Source organism: Anarhichas minor, unplaced genomic scaffold, assembly GCF_050575085.1.
Source record: "Anarhichas minor isolate MPS153535 unplaced genomic scaffold, ASM5057508v1 ptg000024l, whole genome shotgun sequence".
In the NCBI taxonomy this organism is placed as follows: Eukaryota; Metazoa; Chordata; class Actinopteri; order Perciformes; family Anarhichadidae; genus Anarhichas; species Anarhichas minor.
In genome coordinates, this window is record NW_027466470.1 from 13,957,501 (window position 1) to 13,973,687 (window position 16,187).

The 16,187-nt window shown below is 41.8% G+C and overlaps 3 protein-coding genes across 8 annotated transcripts in view; 2 read left to right on the forward strand and 1 right to left on the reverse strand.

Moving 5' to 3' along the window:
* Positions 1-5,760, forward strand: part of LOC142956106 (midnolin-B) — a 6,406-nt gene extending 646 nt beyond the window's left edge. Inside the window, exons 1-8 of one of the 3 annotated variants that reach the window (XM_076097446.1) lie at positions 1-1,123; positions 1,211-1,298; positions 2,146-2,208; positions 2,889-3,401; positions 3,576-3,681; positions 3,796-3,848; positions 4,471-4,725; positions 5,045-5,195. The exon at positions 1-1,123 is cut by the window's left edge and continues 646 nt beyond it. In XM_076097446.1, coding sequence (XP_075953561.1) covers positions 909-1,123; positions 1,211-1,298; positions 2,146-2,208; positions 2,889-3,401; positions 3,576-3,681; positions 3,796-3,848; positions 4,471-4,725; positions 5,045-5,062 — 1,311 coding nt within the window. In that variant the 5' untranslated portion in view covers positions 1-908 and the 3' untranslated portion in view covers positions 5,063-5,195. Of the gene's footprint in view, positions 1,124-1,210; positions 1,299-2,145; positions 2,209-2,888; positions 3,402-3,575; positions 3,682-3,795; positions 3,849-4,470; positions 4,726-5,044 lie in introns of all 3 variants that reach the window. The other 2 variants (XM_076097444.1, XM_076097445.1) reach the window with 2 other exon arrangements.
* A 1,239-nt stretch (positions 5,761-6,999) lies between these two features.
* Positions 7,000-11,834, forward strand: cirbpa (cold inducible RNA binding protein a). Of its 4 annotated transcripts, XR_012955987.1 has the most exons (8): positions 7,000-7,149; positions 7,866-7,972; positions 8,092-8,198; positions 8,300-8,441; positions 8,541-8,712; positions 8,806-8,864; positions 11,358-11,440; positions 11,523-11,834. XR_012955987.1 is itself a non-coding variant. In XM_076097448.1 (7 exons), exons 2-7 carry the CDS (start codon positions 7,873-7,875, stop codon positions 9,459-9,461), a joined length of 594 nt encoding a protein of 197 aa, XP_075953563.1. In that variant the 5' UTR covers positions 7,001-7,149; positions 7,866-7,872; the 3' UTR covers positions 9,462-10,359. The 4 variants fall into 4 exon arrangements, 3 of the variants coding, with proteins under 3 accessions (XP_075953563.1, XP_075953564.1, XP_075953565.1); XM_076097448.1 differs by lacking the exons at positions 11,358-11,440; positions 11,523-11,834 and adding an exon at positions 9,448-10,359 and having other exon boundaries at positions 7,001-7,149; XM_076097449.1 differs by lacking the exons at positions 11,358-11,440; positions 11,523-11,834 and adding an exon at positions 9,448-10,359 and having other exon boundaries at positions 7,001-7,149; positions 8,300-8,420.
* A 373-nt stretch (positions 11,835-12,207) lies between these two features.
* Positions 12,208-15,654, reverse strand: ndufa13 (NADH:ubiquinone oxidoreductase subunit A13). The gene is made up of 5 exons (XM_076097451.1): positions 15,499-15,654; positions 13,349-13,427; positions 13,172-13,243; positions 12,994-13,063; positions 12,208-12,406 (listed from the first exon to the last, which is right to left on the reverse strand). Exons 1-5 carry the CDS (start codon positions 15,590-15,592, stop codon positions 12,287-12,289), a joined length of 435 nt encoding a protein of 144 aa, XP_075953566.1. The 5' UTR covers positions 15,593-15,654; the 3' UTR covers positions 12,208-12,286.
* Between the last annotated feature and the right edge of the window lie 533 nt (positions 15,655-16,187).

Genomic DNA, 16,187 nt, shown 5'->3' on the forward strand with positions numbered 1-16,187 from the left:
ATAAGAGTCCCTTCCATTTTATTTATATAGCACACAATCCCATATCTGTCTCTGAGTGCTTTCCAATCTGTACCACTATGACCCCCTCTATCCTTATACCTAAATAAAAAAGGATGATTAGCAGGTGGGTTTAAACTATAGTTTTATCATCATTAAGTTCAGGGTTCCCACTTAAGGTGGGCGGCACTGTGTTTGTAGGTCACACAAATACAGATGAGTTAGTGGTTGATGTAATAATTTCACACTGCCTGGTTTTTTTTACACATTGAAATAGTGTCATGGAAGAAAACAGTGTAATAATAGGGCTATTGGGTTCAGTAGAAGGTCAAGATTTGTTAGTGGGGACTATGAGTAATTTCAGGAGTAGCAAAGACAAATTGTGACTCATCTCTGGGAAGCTTTTAATAATGTGAATAATCATTTAAAATACAATAATAGCCTACAGTCTGTATTGTTTTTCTAAGAAGACAGACATTTTGACATGATGACATTATGTACAACATATGTAGCGCTCTGCAGATTGCATCATTTATGAATGGTGATGATACACGAAACAGGGTGGATCCACGTGAGAAACAGACGTATATGATTGGACGGTACAGGCAGACCGTCTCCTGCGCTCTCGCTGATTGGCTGTGCTTTCGAGTGGGCGGGGCTTATACTGACAGGGTTTGGGTGTTTTACGCTCGGTGGAGTAGTGCTGCGTCTGTCAAAGCCAGAAAGAGCAACTGCCACAGTCCGCCGTGGTCCAACCGTTCTGTAATCTTATTGTTAATGTCCAAAGCTGCTTCACACTGTCCTCTGAGGAATGAGGAGCAAGACTAACAACAAAAAACACTGTCGCGTCTCGCCTCAATTCAATCCAGCGATCAGAATCTGGTCTAAAAACTTGGACCTTTCACAGCTGAATGGAGCAGCAGCCGGGGCTATGTAGCTTCACCCCAGGGTGCCAGGCTGGGGTCTCCACCGGTCAGCCAACCATGCGTTTGTCCATCACCTCGACCGCGGGCAGCCCGGTGGAGCTCACTGTCCCCCGGGGAGAGACTGTGGAGGGACTGAGGACACACATCTCGCACAAACTCAGGCTGCAGACAGACAGAATCGTCCTCCTGTATAGAGACAAGTGAGTCGTGCTTCACGTGACAGATATTGCTTCATCTCTTCTATTCTTAAGTCAATATATGCTAACTATATAATGTGCGTGTGGCAGGCAGCTAACCGCAGGCCAACTGTTGGACCTGGGTGTAACAGATGGAAGCAAGCTGACCCTGGTCCCTGCCATTGAAGCTGGTTTAGTGGTGAGTAAGCCGATGCAGCCTCCAACCATACACACAGTTGTCATCATTACTTCATGATTACCTCTGCATTATTAGTTTTGTGCCCCCTCTAAGTAGCTACTGAATCAATCTATTGATTCATTTTTGTCCCTTCCTGTTCTAGTCCAGTTCATTTTCTAGTCATACAATTGTGATGATGTATGCACAACTGATTCTCACACTGTAGATTGATAAGCATGAAGTAATGATAGATTACGTGTAAAAATGTGTCCATAAGGCTGAAATGGTAATGACTAATATCTAGTGCTGTAATGAGTACGGTTATCCATCAGTTTGGGTGATGCACCACTTTACTTTGGGGGAGGAAAGGGAAATGTTAACTGTTGATGAAGTATATTCATTCAGTAAAACACTGTGATGCGCCACTTTACTTGAGGGGCACAACATTGGTAACTAATGGACAGGTAATCATGACCTAATGATTCAGGCCTCTGTGACCTCACTTTAATGAAGGGCGGGCATTGAAACTTAAAGGTGGGTAATAATGACGTAATGATTCTGTGTGGTTAAGTGCTGTTTACAACATTATTCAGAATTAACCAAGAATGATAAGTTAATGACCATTATAAGGATTCACAGATAACCACAAACAATTACATACATATTATTTAATTACCATAATATCTTACAGTCATTTCTCAATCAAGTTATCAGCTACTAAAATTTGATGAAGATAAAATCAAGAACTGCCCGTTAACTGATGGTTTACAAGCAGAAAAACCCGAAACACATTTCCATTCACATCCATGTACACATGTAATCAGACTTCATGTAGAGATGTCAAGTTGTGATATCTTTACTGCCACAGTGCTCCACTGCCAGAGCTGAGAGAACTATGATGGACGTCTTAGAAAGTTTAACAGAAGTCCAGGTAAGTTTAATGTCTTTTTGACTCTATGCTGTAAATAAATAGACACTTGTTTCATGCATGAATGTGATGAGGGGGAAAAAATCTTGTTCTTGAAGAATTCAAAGCACTGGTGGTTTCCAGTTATTTTCATACAGTAGGATGTAACACACATCTCACCGCTGTCCTGTGAAAACCACGTATCTCCAAAACCTCGTCTTTTTTTTCTGAAAAATTCAAAATTAACCCAATTCGGAGTGCATTGTTATCATTGGACAGCAAAAGGAAAATAAAAGCCCAATATACCTGTTTTGATGAAGATTATTGCGTCATGTCCTTCACAAAGGCAATGCAGACTTCATTGATTACAGCCACACACACACACACACACACACACACACACACACACACACACACACACACACACACACACACACACACACACTCGCACACACACAGCAATTCCTATGGGTACTGGATGGGTACACCAACATTTCATGCACGTACTCCAATACACCCATGATGACATTTGTCTTAAAATATTGTGAGTTTATGAGGATGCTGCTCTTCTGTTGCATGTCTGACAAAGTAGATACTCAATGAATGTTTGCTGAAATATTGTAAATCACACTTGCTGTTGCCATGGTATCCATGACTGTCAACAAATTGAACTGTGATGTGTGTCTTTCCTGACTATCCTGCAGATCAGTGACTTCCTGTCTGGGCGCTCACCTCTGACCATTAAACTGGGAATTGGTGCCCACATGATGTATGTGCAGCTTGAACTGTCTGCGCAGAATGTGGCGGAGCTGCAGCGCCAGCACGGGGACTTGAGCAGCAACCTTCAAACTGGCCTACCCACTGCTGCCAGGATGAGCCCCCCTGACTCCTCCAACAAGACCACAGGATCCCCCTCCCAAACCTCTACTCGAGCCCCGGACTCTTCATCCGTGATCCAATTGAGTGCTCAAAGACCCAAAACTTCCTTGAACTCAACAGCTCCCGGCTCCCACTCACTCACCACTGCCCTTCCACATCGATCCTGTCCGCCCCACTCTACACACACATCCTCTCCTGTGCTTTCCACCCCTTCTTTGCCTTCTGGTTGTCCACATCCCAGCAGTCCACAACCAGCAGCCACACCATTCTGTTCCCCTGCTCCCACCGGCTCCATTCCTGGACCCCGGAGCCCGGCGTCAGCTTCAACCCTCGAAGAGGTTAGCCTTACATATTCTACTGCAAAACTGTATCGTAATCACAATGCATTGTCAAGGTTTCACCAATATGTATTATTGGCATGTTTTAGTATATTACCAATACCAAGCCAGTTTAGAGTTTAAAACAGTTCTACTAGTGTTTATTCCTTCCTCCTCTTCCTTCTCGTTTTACAGAGTAATGTTCATGCCTCATCCACTGCAGAGCTGAGCAAGCAGCCAGGAGCAGTCATAGAAAGTTTTGTGAGCCCCTCACCAGGCGTCTTCTCCGGGACTTTCTCTGGTAAGTGTCTCAGCAGCGGAAGCCTGACAACGACACAATCAGAATACAATAGATTTTGATTAGTTTAATCAAGATAGATACACAGACAGACAGAGTTCTTTATTAATCTCAAAGGACAATTGCAGCGTTGCAGCAGCCAAGTCACAGAAGTCCTGAAAATAGATGAGGTAGGCAAAAAAACTATTTAAAATATGACAATTATATAAACTAACTAAAACACGCTAAATAGAATAAGTTAACGACAGAGAATAGAGACGAAAGATAGACATGTGTTCATATACACTGTACAATGATGCCATATTGTACAGTAGCAGTACAAGTCTAGTAATGTTCTATGCTGTACTGCAAGATGTAGGATTGTCTGATAATCTGACAATCATTTTCTCCATTAGTTGATTCATCATTTTATTGATAAAATGACTAAAAATCTTAAAATGTCCATTATGATTTTGCATTGCCAAAGGAGACATGTTTAATTTGCTTGTTTTATTCGACCATCGGTCCAAACCAAAAGATATTCAGTTCTTGACAAAGAAAATAAGCAAATCATTACATTTGAGCTGCTGGAACCAGTGAATTGTGGAATTTTTGCTTGGAAATTGACTAAAATGATTAATTGATAATCGATTGTTAGAGTAAATTGCTTTTACTTTATGTAGATCTACTGCTTTATTTTTGTTGCCCTACTGTCTACTGCCTCAGTTTGCTTCTAGTTATTCTTTTTCATCAACTATCAGCCACCTCTTCCTCTCTCATGTCCCCTGCTCTCTTCTCTTCTCTTCCCATCAGGCACTCTGGCCCCGTGCAGTCAGAGCGGCTTCAGCCATCCTCGGCGTGGCATCGCCATCATTCTACAGATCTTCAACGACCTCCTCAGAGCTGCCTACCACCACCAGGGGGCTCAGCCTACCCCTCCTCATCATCCCCAACAACCTGATTCGAACCCTCCAGCCAGCCTGCTGCTCACAGCGAAGGAGGGGCCAAGCAAAGCAAAGAGCAAAACAGTGGCGACCCAGAGGACAGAGCACCTCAGTAAAACTCCAGGTGAACACATGATATCACACACTTGAACACTGGAGGAGTTACTGGAGATTTCATTCATAATACATTCCTTATGCAAATATATATTCCAGAAACAAGGAAATGACTGACTGTAACAAGGACAGTAAAAACAAAAAGGTGAAAAACATGGATGCATTGGCTCTCAATAGAGCTCCAGTTGGATTAAATGACACTGAGCAAACTGACCTTTATCATTAAAGTATGGCATAGTAAAGCCTTCTTCTCTTTACTCTTCTTCCCCCTGGAACTTTATCATTGTGTAGCATGTCTAACAAGTTGTTATCCCCCCACCCCCCTGTAGGTGAGGAGAGTCACCTGACCTGCCCACCCACGCAGGAAAATCAAACATTACACTGTAAGCTGGAGCGCCTGCAGTTTTTGATGCATCAGAGGCGTCTTCGCAGGCGAACTCGGAGGCACTCACAAGCGTCTCACCCGTACCAGCACCATCGCCCTCGTCCCTAGTCTCCTGCATGGGAGAGATCCACTCACTGTGATAGCAGGGGCTGCTTTCTGGTGACTAGAAGGAACCAGCTTAGCAACCAAAGCTGACCTCTTAACTCGTGGAACAGGTGAAAGAGCAGCAGAGTGACCTCAAATGCTTTGGGGCTATTTTGACAGATAAGAATTTCTGAAGAATGTAAGACCGAAAGGTCCAAGGAGTCTGATTCCTGTGGCTGTCACTGTGCTGAGCATGTTATTTCATCTGAGTCTGTCAGTGACAATGGCTCACATTGTTACGTAGCATATGTCATAAAAGGGTCCAATGTGCATTTTTATGTTATACATCTTGGTGTTTTGTACAAAGACCTATTACCGTATGTCTGTTTACGTACTGCAATGCCTTAAATGTACATGTCTTGAATGTAAACTACGTATTGTTCTGTGCTGAGGATGTTCCTATGAAATGTTTCAATATTACTAATATTAAACACAAGGAAGGCAAAAAATAAATATGGGAATACCAAGGAAAACGTGGGATATTTCCGTTCCCGTTTTTAGACCTGGAACACCTAACATTGCTGTTTTCATCTTCCTCTTAATTGATACCCCTTTGTCATTCAGACATTGCCGTCTTTTACGTTAAATTTCCTTACATTCAGGCATGACATGTGACATTTTACTGTAAGGAGATGGATTAATGAGGCAAAACTGAAGTTACAGTCTTGCGTTGGACTAATTGTCATGGTTTTTGAGGCTGCAGTTTAAGACGTAGATGAACTCACAGATACTGTGACGTGTTATACCAGGCCAAGAAGGAGGCCTACAGAAGTGGGGGAATCCTGAAGAACCAACTCAGAAACATACTGACAAAGGAGATCAGAATAACAAAGAGAAGTACCCTGAAAAGCCTCTAAGCCAGCGACCCTGCAGGACATTACCAGCTACAGGAAACCATCCCCCCCATTGTGGAAAACCATCAACTGGCTGACGACCGGAATGTGTTTCACTGCAGGTTTGATAAGCGAACATTCACACCCCTCACCCACTCCGAGTCATAGATACATAACAGGTCCACCTACAACCCCTGCCAGCCCCTCCCCACTTACCCCCCACCTGGAAACAGGATCTGTGCTCCTTTTACACCAACAACTGCACCTCAGTTATATGCACCTTTATATATATATATATATATATATACATATATAAAAGATTCCAATGTGCATTGTCATGTTATACATCTTTGTGTTTGGTACAAAAGCCTTTAATCGTATGTTTGTAGTACTCCAATGCCTTAAATGTACATGTCTTGAATGTAAACTACGTCTTGTTCTGTGCAGAGGATGTTCCTATGAAATGTTTCAATATTACTAATATCAAACACAAGGAAGGCAAAAATACAATAAAGGAATACATTAAGAAACCTTGGGATATTTCCATTTCCCTTTTTAGACTTGGAACATCAAACATTGCTGTTTTCATCTGCCCCTTAATTGATACACCTTTTTGTCATGTTTGTACTCCAATGCCTTAAATGTGCATATCTTGAATGTAAACTACATGTAGTTATGTGCTGAGGATGTTCCTTTGAAATGTTTCAGTATTAAACACAAGGAAGGCAAAAAATAAAATAGGAATACATTAAGAAACCGTGGGATATTTCCGTTTCCTTTTTTAGACCTGGAAGACCTAACATTGCTGTTTTCATCTTCCTCTTAATTGATACATTTTTGCCATATATATGGCATATATATATGATAACAAACTCACATTGCTATTCCAATCAGAGTACTTTTATGGAGAGACGTTACACCACCCGGTACAGTAGGTGGCAGTAGGTATCGCCACGCTACCGCAACAGAAGAAGACGTTGCGCAGAGCCCTGAAAAGCAGAACGCGCCTCCTTCCCTCTCTCATTCCACCCGCTGCCTCCCTCTTGAACGGTTGGACTCCTGCTCGTTAAAGGTAATTGCTATTTTTTAGCCATTATTTTCTGTTTTCACAGTAGATTTGGTGGTAATTGTACATGTTTACGCCTGCCTACATTTACAAGGCATGATTATTATGTCCGCTTTTTGTCTGGTTTAAAGTATTTATTTAATGCTACGTTTTTAAAAAGGTGGGGGGTGGGGATTATGAAACCGTTTTACGTGCATCGTGTTGCTGTTAAGAGGGATAATGTGAAACTGCGCCAAATTGTGTACGGTATTATAATCGTTTTGTCGGAACCATTATGTAACCACGATAATATGGCATCGAGCGGCATGTGAAGCTAATGTCGGCCGGAGAAACAAAAGTGAGGCGCACGAGCTCGCTGCCACAAAATGGCGCCCAAAGAATAACTGCTAGCTACCTAATCCGCTAACATAACGGTACCACGTTTATAGGCCCCGAGGCCTAGCTCCTCGCGGTACTCCTTTCAATGGCGGTGATTCATTTACAATAAAGGCACGTAAAACTAAATTATTTCGGTTTAGTGTGATTTATTTTAGTGTTTAACACAAAAGTGGAACAAGAAATGTATATTTTTATAAAAAAAAACGGTTACGCAGGTTTATGGTGGCCGGTGACCTACTTTTGGACGGTATTTGTCGATGTTTAACAAAGGACGTTGGTCTTAAGATTTGTTTAGATATTTGTTTGCGTAAACGGATTGTTGCGTTTATTTTGTTTTCCCCCAGCCACACTATGTCGGACGACGGTAAATTGTTCATCGGCGGACTGAGCTTTGAGACCAACGAGGAGTCTCTAGCTGCGGCCTTCGGCAAATATGGATCCATCGAGAAAGGTAAATCCTTTGTAGCGTCTTGTTTTCTGATAGAAGTCATTGATATGCTCACAATAATGTTTTATAAGTCTTTCTATGCACTTTTTTTTTAAAGAATATTTTTTTCCCTCCCTCACTAGTGGATGTGATCAGAGACAAAGAGACGGGGAAATCTCGCGGGTTTGGCTTCGTGAAATTCGACAACTCGGACGACGCTAAAGACGCACTGGAAGCGATGAACGGCAAGGTAAGACAACGCCTCACGATTCACCAACGTTTTTAACATTTTTTTAAATTTTACATTTTTTAAACAAATTTTCTTTTTTTCAATCTTTTTATTTTTTGCAGACTCTGGATGGACGGTCAATTCGTGTGGATGAAGCAGGAAAAGGAGGACGCGCCAGAGGAGGATTCAGCTCCGGTGGCCCTAGGGGACAGCGAGGTGGAGGATTTGGCGGGCGTGGGAGAGGTGGACGGAGTTACTCCAGAGGTGGACACTAGCTGTCTGCGCAGTCATTTTCATGTGTTGTGGTTGCAACACCGTGCCCCTCCCTCTGTTCGTCAATGTTGCCCGTGTCTTGTTTTGCAGGTGGATACAATGGAGACAGGAGCTACGGTGACAGGAGTTACAGTGACAGAAGCTTCCATTCTGAAGGGAGGTTTGGCAGCGGCGGCGGCAGTGGCGGCGGCGGCGGCGGCCAGTACAGGAATAGTGGTGGTGGTGGCGGCGGCAGCGGATACTCAAGCTACAGAGACAATAGGTAAGAAAAATGAACGGAATCACGGACGAGACTAGTGTTGTCTGCAAAAGTTACTGTGATGCAATTATGTTAAATATTTGTTATAATTTTAAGGGGCCAGGGTGGATACGGCGACCGCGGTTCATCCTACCGTGACGGATACGACAGCTATGGTAAGCATATGATATGCATTTGTACTGTGTATGTGGACTTATGTTGGGGCTGTCATTTTCAAATTTTAAAGCCAAAATCAACCTGCCATAAGACAATAGTTATTTTAGTAAACGGGTTAATAATTTTAAAAAAATATGTAATGGCCAACATTACACTTAATTTGAAATATGAACATATTTTGTCTGTGGTATGCTGATTTCACACTATAATTTAAATTGGGTAAAGTTACTGAACACCAAGGGTTATCACACATTTAATTAAAACTGCACAGCCCCAACATATGAAGACTTGTATAATGTATGTCCCTCAGTTTTGTACCTGAGCCCAACTTGATGCCTCTTCTGCGGTTGCCAAATTTTGCTAGCCCCCCCACTCTCCTTCCACAGTCCCACTCTGATACAGAGGCTGGCAAAGAATTTGAATCACTTAGCAAATGTTACTACTTCTGACATGGTTCACCGACTGGAGCGGAAAAACTGAGGGAGGGATTAAGGACTGTCTGGTGGGATTGAGGGGATGTTGTGAAACTCGAGTGTTGGAACTTTCAGTGTCTTTACCTGTGTGCCCACTTCTTATCCTCAGCTGCAAACGAGTAAACATCTCCCTGATTCAAGATCATCACTTGGCTGGCTGTATTTCAAAGATGCGCTCCTCAAGAAAAATGTCCACGTGTTATTGCTGACCTTAGTTTTGTAGTTCTGTTGTAGTAGCTCAAGCATCTTAAAAAAAAAAATGTAGCCATGAGTTTTGGTCATTCCTTAACAAACCATGTTACGAATTACAGTTCCAGACTCTTACCTTGCTTGATTGGGCATCTTTATTCCTCAAAAATCGTTTGTTAACTAAAAGGCATCTGTGTAATCTGATTAGTACTGTAAGTCCCAATTTGAGGACCGAACTGCTCTCCACATGGCCACTACCATCGCTGTAGACTTTGTCCAGCACGTAAAGTGTTTCCTGATTTTGATTCCTTAGTTTTTTGGTTTTTGTTTTTTTATATTGAAATATCCGATGGGCTTGTTCTGTTTCCTTTACTTATTTCCCTCTCAGTCTCAGTGGCTGACCTACCTCTTGCCAGGTTTTAAAGTGAGGAAAGAAATCCGAATTACTCATAAACAGACTTTTGGGGGATTTTATGCTAAATTCCTTTTACTATTAAAAAAAAAAAACTTAGCCGAGGCTCGTGTGTTCAAAGAGTGAATTCCTTTCAGACTGAACTACACAACCGAAGTGGCCGGCTGTCATGAAGTTGCAAATTGCAGCATGCTACAGTCTGTCCGAGGTATCTTTTGTGCTCTGCTCAACATCTGCATTTTAAATGTGCTGTAAAATGGACTAATCTTGTTTAAGTGATCGAAAAATGTAACTTCGTTTCCCCAAAGTAATATCTCACCCGGGAACAGTTTTGTACTTTATGTTCTTTGTATGATCAACATTTTTTTTTCTTTGTCAGTTTGGCTTCATGGAGCCTATTAAACAGACTGTGGAAAATAATCTTGATTCTTTTGCCTTTCAAAACTACCGCATGGGGTAATTTAGGTGAACGCTGTAGGCCCATGTTACTGTAAGGCCGCGTGAGGGAAAAAAAACAGCAGCCCTGAAATTACAGTTCTTTTGAGAGCAATTTAAAAGTTGTCTAAATTATCTTAAATATACAACAGCAGGTTAAGCTCTAATTGGATGTATTCAAAAAAAAAAAGTTCACAAGCTGTTGTCTGGTCTCCTGAAAACCTAATGGTTTTTGACCTTGTGCAGTCTGTACTATAAAAACAAACATACAGTGTACTAGTAGTGCATTGAGATCATATAATAATAAACCTCTAAAGGTGATGCTGGGAAAACATCAGCTGGTCATGTTAATGCTTCATTGCGTTCAAGAGGTCAGCCACATCAAAAACCAACAAGTCCTTGGAGATTGAAGTGTTGCGCCTTCCAACAAGTGCTCATCAGAGAGGAAAGCTGCTCTCTTCTCTAGGTCAAATGTGGAGAAAGTAGGCCAATGCACGTGAGGTAAAAATCTACTTTTGCTTTGCTCACATCCTTCAACCTCAGTTCTCATTGTTTCCATGAATACCTTCAAGTTAGTCGTTGTTTTTAGTCCTCTGCTTCAGATGTCGCCTGCAACATGCCATGGCCTCTTCCCCGATTGGAAAAAGTTCATTGAGAAAATGTGTCTAAGAAGCTCCTCTGGATTGTAGTGCTCATCCTCCTGAGTCCACCAAAAAAAAGCATTGGCCTCTAAGTCATGGGTAGTATTGTGCTCAGTCCACTTCTGTTCACTGCACTAGTCCTCACATTTGCTCCTGTAATGCCCCGCAGCAGTCCTAATTGACGTCTAAGGTGTCTAGACTGTATTCAGTTTTTTGTTGTACCCTTACATATGACTAAGTGGTGAGTTTCAGACTCTAATAGGATTGCATGCATATTGTGACTTGGACTTGTGTCAAATGATAACTGCCAGGCTTAATCCATATCTTGATCTTTCTCTTTAGAGTGAACTGGCAATCAGTGGAACCCCTCACAGCTGAAGTATCTGGCTTTAGATGGCAGTGATCGATGCAGATTCAGTTCTCAGGTAAAGTATTGTACAACAGTCGATCCCTCATGTTACTGCTTCAGTCAACCTGGCTGATTAACTCCTTACTGCCTTGTTTCAGGTCCAATGTGCAACAGCGGTGGTGCAGCTGTACGCAGTGACTCCATGGGAGGAACCTGCCAGGATCCTGCTGACTGAAAGGTCTAATGTTTGCTTGCCAGAAGGACATTTCTCAAATGTAATGGCTGCTATTAACAGGTCTTTGGAGAAAAGACGAAACGGGCGGGAGGACAGAGCTGTACGTGTTCTGACTCGTCTGATGTAACGCTGTTGTGACTATTTTAATGCTAATTCAGTCAGTCACTTTAGTATTACAGTATTCTGCTGTTTGAACTTTTTGTACAATTTACAAAATAAAAATGTTGTGATCAAACTGCTTGTTCTTATTACAAAAATTATCTATTTAGATTTTTGGGTTCAAACTGTTCGATGGAAGGTGGGGGCGATGCACCCCAAAAAGGATGCTTGAGTTCAGGCTCTTAACATGCAGTGTAGTCCTGTATGACTTTACTATTACACTTTTCCTGCAAAATTAAGCACTAAATAGGCCCTGCCATAAAATAATGAATAATTTTCCTTAATGCATTATGTGAGCTTATTCTCTGCTTTTGGGTTTAACAATGCACTATACCTATTTGCCTCATGTGTAATAAATGTAACTACCTCTAAGTTACAGTAGATGTCCCACCATTAGATACATGCTGTGAAATTCAATATAAACTGAAAAAACATCAAGTAAACCAGGATGAGGTACAGAAAAAGATACTTTATTATAGAACATTTACAAGCTGAACTGAGGTCCTGGTGGTGCGTCTCTGGTGGTCCTTACACGTACCACAAGAAGCCGAAACGCTTGTGCAGGAGCTCCTCGCGGGGCCGCAGGTTGAACAGCTCCTCTGACAGAGGGGACACCCAGCGGTCTGTGTGGAAGACGCTCTCACCAACCTGCAAGAGGGAACGGGGCACCGTTTAAATAACAGACATGCTGATCTGGAATGATAATAAATATTAAGCATTGTTTTTATAGTTATATCCACTGATGGACAAACGTATATATATAAATATTCAATAGTGAACTAAAATGTATCTAACGTGGTGAACCAACACTTTTCCATAAGTGGGTCTTAGAATCAGTGTTTATTGGTAATAATACATAAATGTATGTCTTTTGCAGAAAATCATTGTAAAAGTGGAAAAAGTAATAATTATGAACTAAACTGAGCATTAACATGTTGCAGGCAACTACTGTAGCTGCTACTTAGTTATGCCAACAACACATCCCAAACTAAAGTGTTGTTAGCTGGCTATAAAGTGACTTACAAATACAAAGTGTTTTTGCACCAGACTCGCTTTGAACTAGATTATTTTACAAACAGCAGTAAGTCCTATTTGACCGCTGTATGAACTGCTAATTCATCGTTTGCTGATTGTTTTTTAAATGAATATATATGCTGCTGTCTAATGTTATGTTACACAAAATAAAATGTGTTGACTGTGGAAAGTCTGTGAAGTCAATCCCAGCTTCTCTTTACCTTCCAACCAGGAACGTCCTTCATGAGAACCGCCTCCTCTTCTAGATTCTCCCTCAGCATCCTTAAGGACCTGGGCCAGAGGGGGAGTTCAACTGTTACATAAAGACTGGCGTGAGGGAGTTACTGCATTTAAAAACATAAACGCGTTCGTGTGCGAGTGTTTTGTGGTTGTCGTCACCTTCGGTCTTGCTCTGCCTGCAGCAGAGGCATCAGAGCTATCCTGGCTTCCATCTCCTCGATCTGCAGGCGCCTTTATTGCACAAACACATCACCACTAGTTCCAGCCATACTGTGAAATACAATTCATTGTGACCAACATTTAAACCCAAAGTATAATAGTCAGAATAATCACTACCTCCTTTCTCTGTTCCAGCTGAAAAGCCTCCAGTAACCAAACACCATGATGCCAATCCCAATGCCAAACATGCTATATCCTGTTGATTAAAGGAGAGGAGAGACTGTTTAAGGCGACATTGTATTTAACCACATTATCAAGTTTCAGTGTAAAAAAAAAAAAGAGACGAAAGAAGACAAAAATGTAATAAAATAATGTCTGTCTATAAGCTTATTAATGGCGGCAGAGCTGCATCTTTCTTAACTGTGGCCTTCAGAATCCTATGCCAGTGATTCTCCACCAGTGTGCCGTTAGAAAATGTCCAATTCCACTTAATTGGTCCAAACAAATATCATTTAGTTGCTGCTAGTGGTGTAACGGGTCACCCTTCACGGTTCTGCACTTCAGCATTTGACGCTGAAAGTCTTGGTAAGCGGAGGAAATTCAGAAGCCCCCGGCATCATTTAAGTTGCACGTTTGGCTTCCCTGTATATCTTATAATGACGGGGTGAGGGTGGTGGACAAAAGCGTTACGGTATGAAGGCGTTGTTTAAAGAGAAAGACATACGACAACGGCAACACATCGGGCATGTCCACACATATGAAGCTCCACCACCCTGGTCTGTGAGCAACGGGGGCCAAGCCACAACAACAACAACAACAACAACAACAACAACAACAACAACAACAACAACAACACCACCCACAGTAATGACCTTGTTAATTTAAGACAGTATAATTAAATGATGCAAATGGTCAGAATCCAGATGAAAAGCCTCGTGTGAGTAGTGGTCAAAAGAAAGAAGAAACGGTGAGCTAGAGGCAATACAGCGAAAGTGATCTTTTGTTTGGATTTACTTCCACCGGGGATATATGCGGTATTGAAACACTGAACTAAGACATCCAGACAACTGATCAAACCAGTTTAACACACTTCATGTTTGTCACAGTTGCACTTACGGAGAGTTAAAAGGGAACTTCCTCATGCTCAACCTGGATCCTATTTTCCCTTTTCTGTTTGTGCTTAATTAAGTGAGTGCAATATATATATATATATATATATATATATATATATATATAAATATATATATTTTTTTAAAATGTTCCAGTATTGATTGAGTCCCACAAAGGAAGAATGCTTTAAAGAATGGGACCTGTTGTTGAACGATAATCAGACTTCAGAGACCGGAGCAAGTTTCTTTTGTGCTCGCTCAAATCTTTTGTCGTCACTAAACTTGCATACAGGAGGCAGTTTGCCCACGTGCGTATCGACCTGACAAAGGGATCAGTGGGAATGTTTCGCTCGTCATTGGTGAGCAAACACGAGCACATAATCTGGTCGGGCAGATTTCATTGCAACACTACTTCCGTTGTAAAATATTAACCGGGGTTTGAATTAACTGCTACATTTTCGCGTGCGTGGCCTTTCGAGACCCATATGTCGACTAACCAGGAAATAAACATTTTGGGACAAACTGATAGGTCAGCCCGAGGTCATGACACGCACGTCAGGCTGTGGTTGCGAAACCGAGCACGAGAGAGAGAGGACAAAAGTAGGAGGTTAATGTCGATGCCTGTTCAAAACACGACAATAGACATTTTACAAAAGGCTCTTCTCCGTTTTATATTTGTATCATATCTGACGTCAGGTCGATCTGACGCATGTCTACGCTTTCATGCAGCTTCCGACAACTTCTACACATAAAGCTGATTTTCAATCAATATTCGTTCCTTCTGTCACAGTGAAGTTAAGGAGAAAGTCGAGCTTGATTTGAATATTTTATCTTTAATGTGGCCACTGTATAAATATGTAAACGTATCACCGCAACGTAGGTTGCTGTTGACTATTTGATTTTGGTGAGTTGTAATGATGCAAGATAGAACAGGCAGCCAGTACTGCTAGACTTTATTGTATATTTATACTGTATGGCTACTACAACATTTAATACCTCAATGAGCTCACATTTTAGAAGATTACTATTCTATTACTATGCTATTATACTAATGTGACACCATTAGCACTGGGACTCGTGCTCTGCTGGTTTGTCATCTCCGTGTCTTTACGGTACTTTGGGAGGCAACAATGAACCGGGCTACGTTGAGAGGTTGCGTATTTAACAGCTCGTGTGTGGACCTGTATATTTCGCTGACTGCGTATGTAATGTAAGTACCTGACAGTCCTCGTTTCGGCAGATTTCTCTTATAGTCAAACGAAGCATAGCCTCCTGCAGGAGGCATGTCCTGCTTCACCTTGGACCCCGCCATCTTCCACCGTCTTCTCCGCAACACGCTGGTGACGTCACTGCAGTAACTCTTCTTCTCTCGTTGGACAAAGCGTCTGTGGCTCTCTACCGCCCCCACCGGTCTGGATGACAATTCCGTAGTTTGGCTTATTTAAGAGGACCGCGTTGGCTTTTATATTTTATATATTTACATGTTTTAATAAATGTACAAAAGTCAATATTAACGCAGTATTAAGAATACAGCTGCCAGTGTTTTTAATTTGTACATCCTTCCAGTTTCCATCCATAATAAGTATTACATATATTAGGCAGCGTTGGTAACCTTGAGAAACTAGCAAGAGTTTGCTAAATTTGATGATACAACCGAGAAACCAAGCTCTGTGTTGCCAACTATTTTCCAATGAAAGTAGTTAGCTCCAAAAGTTACTCAATCTAGCAAGAAAGTCACCAAGTAGGCAACACTGACAGCCCGTCCCTTCAGGCCTTTACCCAAAAACACTCCCATTTTTAAGCTATGGGTAAACTCACAGACTGTACTGTATACAAGAAGGGAAAACTCAGATGAGTGCGCGGCAGAATGTGAGGCAGTAGGCAGACAGGCAGGTAGACTGTCCGAT

Coding starts and splice junctions, on each gene's coding strand:
- cirbpa (XM_076097448.1), top strand. CDS start 7,873: ATGTCGGACGACGGTAAATTGTTCATCGGCGGACTGAGCTTTGAGACC. Junction 7,973..8,091: donor ATATGGATCCATCGAGAAAG/GTAAATCCTTTG, acceptor CTCCCTCACTAG/TGGATGTGATCAGAGACAAA. Junction 8,713..8,805: donor TCAAGCTACAGAGACAATAG/GTAAGAAAAATG, acceptor TATAATTTTAAG/GGGCCAGGGTGGATACGGCG.
- ndufa13 (XM_076097451.1), bottom strand. CDS start 15,592: ATGGCGGGGTCCAAGGTGAAGCAGGACATGCCTCCTGCAGGAGGCTAT. Junction 13,244..13,348: donor AGCTGGAACAGAGAAAGGAG/GTAGTGATTATT, acceptor TGTGCAATAAAG/GCGCCTGCAGATCGAGGAGA. Junction 13,064..13,171: donor CAGGCAGAGCAAGACCGAAG/GTGACGACAACC, acceptor CCTCTGGCCCAG/GTCCTTAAGGATGCTGAGGG.